The sequence below is a fragment of the Microplitis mediator genome, chromosome 3, assembly GCF_029852145.1.
Source record: "Microplitis mediator isolate UGA2020A chromosome 3, iyMicMedi2.1, whole genome shotgun sequence".
NCBI classification, from domain to species: domain Eukaryota; kingdom Metazoa; phylum Arthropoda; class Insecta; order Hymenoptera; family Braconidae; genus Microplitis; species Microplitis mediator.
Genome location: NC_079971.1, coordinates 18,341,005 through 18,348,927, shown reverse-complemented (window position 1 = coordinate 18,348,927; position 7,923 = coordinate 18,341,005). Strand labels below are relative to the sequence as shown.

General features: G+C 30.0%; 1 protein-coding gene across 1 annotated transcript; it reads right to left on the bottom strand.

Moving 5' to 3' along the window:
• Positions 1 to 1,259: 1,259 nt before the first annotated feature.
• On the bottom strand, positions 1,260 to 4,080 carry LOC130664743 (protein will die slowly-like). The gene is made up of 2 exons (XM_057464824.1): positions 3,910 to 4,080; positions 1,260 to 2,533 (listed from the first exon to the last, which is right to left on the bottom strand). Exon 2 carries the CDS (start codon positions 2,525 to 2,527, stop codon positions 1,529 to 1,531), a length of 999 nt encoding a protein of 332 aa, XP_057320807.1. The 5' UTR covers positions 2,528 to 2,533; positions 3,910 to 4,080; the 3' UTR covers positions 1,260 to 1,528.
• Between the last annotated feature and the right edge of the window lie 3,843 nt (positions 4,081 to 7,923).

The window sequence follows — 7,923 nt, the reverse complement described above, 5'->3', positions numbered from 1 at the left end:
TAAATTTTCCCAGTCAAAATCACTCTTCACTTCGCAATTATGATTGTTATTATAGCTATGACGCTTTATTACAAAAGTACAGTAATCTGTCGATTATTTTTGGATCGTCATTCAATTTTATTTTCAATTTATAAAATTTGTATTATTTAAATTTTGTTCATTATTATATTTATATATATTCACTATATGCATAGTTTTGGTGCGTTATTATGTCGAAAAACAGAAAATGAAATGGCTGTTAATTTACTGATGAAAAATATGTAATTAATGAAAAAGCAATCGAAATATTCTTATTTTATATTAACCAACATAATGACGTGACTCATTATATAAATCTTCTTTCTTTGTCAGCGGCGGCGTTCTAGTGCCGAATATTTTTGCCACAGGACTAACTAATAAAACATTTAAACATGACTTCAAACATTTTGATTCATCGCAAGTCTTACGTATTTTTTATAAAATAGTTGAAATTAAAATGAATAATAAACCTACTAAAATTTTATCGCAATAAAACGCGTCAACCAGACACGTGTTGAATAAAGTAACGTACGCAATACACAGGCTAAATTCTTATCCATTTATCACAGTGTTTTTAGCACTCGTCTTCGGTGCACACTAATTCCGAAATAGTAATCTTGACTTTCAGTTGACAGATTAAGTGATACCAACTTTCTGTCAAATTATAAGGTACGTTTATTGTTTAGCTTCTTTTCCATGACTTTCAAGCAATACTTTCTTTCAACTTCTCTCATTCAAAAATCGAACATAAATTTACGGCATCTTGTAGTTCATGTTTCACCCAAATTGTAGTCAAAATTTGAAATAGCTCATAGTCAGCAACAGTTTTTTGTTAAATTGATAAAACTTCTGTTAAACCAATTGGGCTATCTGGAAAGCACACCGATGCTCGAAAATGTGCACCTTCAACTCATATTAAAAATACTGTACTTAGCAACTAATAACTAATTTAACCTACTTGAGTTATGCATTATAAAGTTACTGTACAGTAATTTTTTATTACCGTTTTACAAACTTTCCGCCGTGGCCAAGAATTCGCAAGGGTATAGATAAAAAACCATAGCTTGTGCGATTTTAAGTATTTAGCAATTAGTTATTTATGAAAAAGTAAAATTTGGAATCCAAACTATGATTTTACAAACAATTATCAACTTACAAATTAATAGTGTTGAGAAACAATTAACTTATGGACAATAAAAAAATTTTTATTGAAGTAGAATAAAATAAAATGTACAGTGATTTTAATTTTTATGATATTTATGACTTAGAAATTTAAAGTAATATAAAAATGAAGTATATAATATTCTTTTTTATTAATTATAAAATCAGTCACCTATTATTTAAATACCCCGAAATATCCACTGAATGCGACTTAAAACTCATTTTTTAAATTACAAAAATATAAAAAATAAAAATGTTTTTACATAATAAACGTTTTGTAGTAATGTTATTTACAGAAATGAAGTAACGAAAATTTATACACATAACAGTTTGCTTAAATTGAATAATCTTATGTATCGCTTTTCCATAATTTTATAGTTTTATCATTAGCCAGAGTACCTGAAGCAATAATATTTTCCGTTGGATGACATGCTGTACAAAGTACTACATCTGTATGACCCTCAAGTTTTTGAACAACTTCCTTTGTCTGTATATCCCAGATATATACCATATTATCTTCCGAACCAGAAACGATCCACTTTCCTCCTGTGATGGAAAAATTGGCGGACATGCAGTATGTATCATTGCGATGACCCGTGTAAGTTTTTAAACATTTCCCTTTACTGTAGTTCCACAACTTAAAAGTGTGATTAAGAGTTGCTGCCAAAATATATTTGCCATTTGGAGAAAATTTAACAAATGATACAAGAGTATCAGCTTCCTTTAGAGTTTTTAAGCATTGCCCAGACGCAGTATCCCATAAGCGAATCAAACCATCATAACTGCTCGAAACAATTAAGGATCCATCTCTGTTGAAATCAACTGCACTTATAACGTCAGAGTGCGCCGGTAATATTCTCAAATATCTTCCTGTTATAACATCCCAAATTCTAATACTCTCATCAAATGAACCAGAAACGACAAGATTACACTGAGGATTAAAATTGCAGCAAAAAACATAATGACTATGACCTCTCAAAGTTTTTAAACATCGAGCCGAACTAAGCTCCCATATTTTGAGAGTTGTATCATCAGAAGCAGAAACTAATAGCCTACTGTCACTTGACCATGCTACATCTGAAATTCCTAATTCATGACCTTCGATAGTTTTTTCGAACTTTCCATCATAAGATCCCCATATTTTAATGAGTTTATCGGCAGATGAACTTGCAAGCCATTTTCCATCAGGACTAAATTTGACCGATGATATAGATCTAGTATGTCCGGTTAGTGTGTATTTCAATGTATAGTTTGGTTTAACAGCAGAACTTCTCCCAGCTGCACTTTCTGGCGTTGACGTAGTACTAGTTGATGATTGATGAGCTAGAGATGCTCCATGAGGAATCATTGTTGCCTAGAAATATAAAGTATACGAATTATGACCAATAAAATAAATACTAATTTTATTATAATAAAATAGAATAACCTCGTTTATTAGTTTCTAACTAGAAAATAATTATATTTTTCGGTTTGAGTATTGTTGAGTTATTAAACAGCACGACTGTAAACAGCGTGAATGACTAATGTTTCCTGTGTTTTCAAAAATCAAGTTTATAAATAAGATAATATATTCCTGACTTATTTGAACTCGATACTAATTTTATGTAATTTGCTTTGTATTTGAAAGACATTTTGTGACACGTTATATAGTCATCGAGTCGTCCCAATGAAAGTTTGGGATTTTGCCCGACCATAATTATTCCATCCCTAGCAGACCGAATTTACCGTAAATTCACAGGATTTTTACCGTAAGTATACCGTAGAATACGGTGGATTTACCGTAATTTACGGTAAGCTAGGGTAGATTTGCGGTAAATGGGGACATTACGGTGGAATTACGGTGCAAATTACGGTATTTTTACCGCAAATTTACCGCAGAATACGGTAAACCTACCGTAAAAATTCGGGTGGATTACCGAATTACCGTAATCTACGGTAAACCCACCGTAATTTGGGTCCGTTAGGGATATCTACCACAACATTTGGATTTGCGCATGTGCAGAATATCTTTTTCAGGGTATAGTAGAGGGGGAAAAAATAATGGCGGAAAAAAATTGCCAAGCTTTCTTCGGGACAAATATGTAACATTTATGAGTACTATCCATATAACACTATACACATATTACAAAAAAGGAGTTATTAGTATTTTCAAATAAAATCTAAATCTTAAGAATGACTTGACAAAAAAAAGAACAAAATGTAAGTTCCAAAACTGTTTAGCTTGACATTGAATGTTCCATAAATGTAAATAAATTTATGAGAAATCCTTAATAACAAACTTTTTTTAATAACTACTGGATTTCGTCACCTATACACTTTGGCTTTTTTTTTCTTCTGACATTTAAAAAAAAAATTAGTAGCAATTTCATTAAAGAACATGATTTTTGTATTAAGGTAAACTACTGTAATTAAAATGAAGCATTAGAACAGTTACAAATACCTTCAGCAAGTTGTTTGATAAGAATAAAGAATGTAAACTAATTTAGAAGAGACCAAATTAGTCGGGCTGAATCAAAATATCTCATTCTGTCCATATTTTTGATTTTGTAAGCCATATTTTAATAATGTGAGATTTCTATAGTTTAAATAAAAATGCTACGCCCAGATTGAGGTTAGGAATTCAATACTAACAAGCTAGACGGTTAGTATCGAGAAGTTAATTTGTTTTTTGACTTATCATGGTATTTATTTTCAAATATGTCATTATTAAGAATAAAATAAGATAAATACCTTTACAATATATTCACAAACTCCTCAAATTAACGATTAAGGTTCTTCTAAGCAGCAAGTCACCGTTGATTTTTACCCCGACTCTTTGAAAACCAGTCTAACCTCACGCCGTTATTACATTTCAAGATTAGTCTTCCCAGAGAGTAAAAGCCGCCGTTGTTTCTTACCTCCACTATTGAAAAAAAAACTAATATCACGCCGTTAATACACATTAATTTTAAAAACCGAAAATTTCCGACTATTCCCGACGGCGACTTACTTTCTGGGAGGACTTTACAAACCGAAAATTCCCCGAAATTCCCGATGGCGGATTGCTCTCTGAGAAGACTTAAGACTGGTCCGTACTAAACTAATTTTTGAATTTGAATTTTCTTTTAATTTATTAATTAATTGTTATTATAGCAATTTTTATAGCTTCTGAAAAATGTGTAAGACAAACTTTTTCGGAAGGATTTCATCATTCGAGTAACGTAATTAGAAAAGTAAAATTCGAAAATTCGATGAGTATACTACCCACCCTCAAGGTTGGGCGGGCTGGGTCGTGCCCAATGAATTCTCGAATTTTAGATTTCTATTAATTAATTTATTAATTAATTATCAGTACAGCAATTTCTTTAGATTCCGAACAAAACAGAAAATAAACTTGATCAGAAGATTTTCATCATTCGCGTCCCTTAAATATTTACAACATATATAATTAGGAATTTAAATTTCGAGATTACGAAGTATCATCTTTTATAGGTACATCATATTGTATATCATCATTTATTGTCACTTTTACTAAAATGATGGGAAACAAACGAAATGCGGTTTCACCAAAACTCAAATTTTCTCAGCCAAAATCAGCCCCCAACCGCAACTATATGATCTTTGTACTGCTGTAATGAGTTATTGTTATTACAAAAGTGTAGCAATCTATTGTGGTTGTTTTTTTTTTTTTGGTTACCAGTATGTATTTTTACATTTATCAAACATGCACGATTTTCGCGTTTTATCGTGCCAAAAAAATGAACATGAAATGGCTGTTTATCTGCTGATGAAAAATATAATTAATGAAAAAGCAATCGAAATATTTCTATTTCATGCTAATCGACGCGATGAAATGACTCATTATGTAACTCTTCTTTATCAGCGGCAACGCTCCAGAGCCGAATATTTTTGCTACAGGGCTAACTAAAACAGTATAGCACTTCTCATAGAACTCATTCATTCTCATAAAATCTCTATGGGAATTTATGAGAATTATTGGATTCTATGAGATTTTCTAAACCGGGATCCTAAGAAAACCACTGAAAAAAAAAATTCGAAATTTTTGCTTGTCTTAAAAACGGTCTATAGGCTTCAATAATTTTTTTTTTTTGATAAAATTACACGGAAAGAAATTTTTCGCGGATACCACTATGCTGTATGGTCGATTCCACCATACTGTATGGTAGCAAGGATTTTTTCATTCGTTTAAAAATTGTATGTATAGATGATTTGACCATACGGGAATGGTAACATTCACAATAGTCATGGCGTATGAATCTATGTCAGTATGGGCGTCAGGCCCATACTGCTTGGTGGTACCCACAATGTTTCTGGCAGATAACCCTATTTGATATTGTAAAATTACGTATGCTTATATTGCAGTAGTACGAAAGTTTATTAAAATCAAAACATAGGTTATGTTTGGTTATAGCTTCAAATATATTATCCATAAATTTTATAAGATTAAACCCAATATTTATAAGCAGAAAAATATATAAGAACATAATATTAATGATAAATCTATGTTCTTATTAATATTAATTATTTTCAGTATAAACTATATGATTTTTTTTTTTCCCGATTAAAATCAATTCATACCACTTAAAAATTCTCGATGGGATTCAGTGAAAATTCAAATATGATAAAAATGTTCTGAAAGATATTGATTGCTTTAAATAATAAAAATATATCTTTTAGAAAAATTAATTTTTAAATTAGGAGGCATTATTTTTTGTAAAATTTAAAAGATGAATAAGAAAATAAATATTAATTTCTTTTTCAAATTTATTTATTTATGATTTCTTTTTTAATTTGATTAATTTACAGCATTATTGATATTAATAAAGATTATATAAAAAATTAGCAACTACATTTATGCAGTATTGATGTTAATCCGATAGTGTATTGACTACTCCACAAAGATCTATTGTGACTCAGCCTAGTGGCATTGCCGTTACTTCAATGTAGTATGGGACTCAAGCCCATACTGATATTGTCTATCCCGCTATACAGACATGTAAACTACGCAAAGATTTTTGTACTATACAGTATAGTAGATAACGCCATACTTATGGTACTTGCTGCAATACTATAATAAGAGTATGGCGATAAGCACCATACATTTCTTTCCGTGTACCTTGAAACTTTCTTAGGTATTTTAATGCCTTTTAATTTGTTGCCCTTAAAAAGTCTGTACGACGATTTGGCACGAGTTTATCGTCGATCAAAGCAAACAAGTCCATTTTGACTTAGACAATCAATAATTCGGGACCTATTGATTTTATAAGGAGAATGGAAGTAGGGTTTTGAAAAAACTGCGAAACATTCTCAACTCTCTCAAAGTAAATTAGCGAAATTCATGAGCAAATAGTTAATAGTCACTAATTTCCACTAATTCAATTTTATAAAATATAAGACAAAATTAGTGACTTTTGACAAAAAAAATTTTTCGAAGCGTATTGTTGATTTAAAAAAAAGTAAATATTCGTATATTTAAGGATATTTGGATAACTTGGTATAACTTTGGATATAATGAATGAACGAATGAGCGTAATGAGCAATTCTTTGGTGTTTTTTGGTATTCATTCATTTTTTCCAATTTCAAAAGGTTATTTTTTTAGTGATAATCTTTATTTCTTCGATCAAAAACATTGATTATTCATGAAAATCGATTTATTTTTATAATTTTTCCCTCATCATGTTTACAATTTTTTTTATGATCCTGAAGTTACACTGAAAAAAATAATCGCTAGCTGCTAGCGATTTTTTTCTTTAGCAGCTAGCGATTTTTAATCGTTAGCTGCAAGCGATTATTTCGCTAGCGGCTAGCGATTTTTTCTTTAGCAGCTAGCGATTTTTATTCGTTAGCTGCAAGCGATTATTTCGCTAGCTGGAAGCGATTTTTTCTTTAGCAGGTAGCGATTAAAAATCGCTTGCTGGAAGCGATTTTTTCGCTAGCTGGAAGCGTTTTTTTTTGGCAGGGAGCGATTAAAAATACTGTTTTTATCATTGAAATAAATTTATAAATATACATATTCATATATGTTTATACATATATATAAATATATATTTATATATTCATATATATATATATATATATATATATATATATATATATATATATATATATATATATATATATATATATATATATATATATATATATATATAGAGTGTCTCAAAAAATCGACTTTTTTTTTTTTTCTTGAAGAACATTGAAAAATCGACAGAGTAACTCTAGACAAAGACCCTGTTAAAATATGAGACCTTAATATTAATATTTAAAGGTGGCGATTCACGATTTTCTAGTTTCCATTTAAATAACATGGGGAAAAAAAAATTTTAATTTCGGAATTTTATACCTCGGCGATGGCTTATTGGACAGATAAGTTCAGAATATATTTTTGTAGGGAATTGAACGCTCTACAAAAAAAGTTTCTTATCATTTTTTGATAAATCCATCTGTTCAAAAGTTATTGGAGCTCGAAGTCAAGCTAGAGTAAATTTCGAGATCTTTTTACTTTTCCGGCGAAACTATCGGACTTATCATAAAGTGTCGTGAAATCTTTTTTGTAGACAATTTTATTCCCTACAAATTATCATTGATAAATTTTTTTCAAATTCTGCATTTTTTTCTAGTTATTTCCATTTTAATGCCAAGCTCCTAAAAAAGTAGTGTTCTGATCGATTTTAAGAGCTTGGCATTAAAATGGAAACAACTAGAAAACAATGCAGAATATGAAAAAAATTTATCAATGATAATTT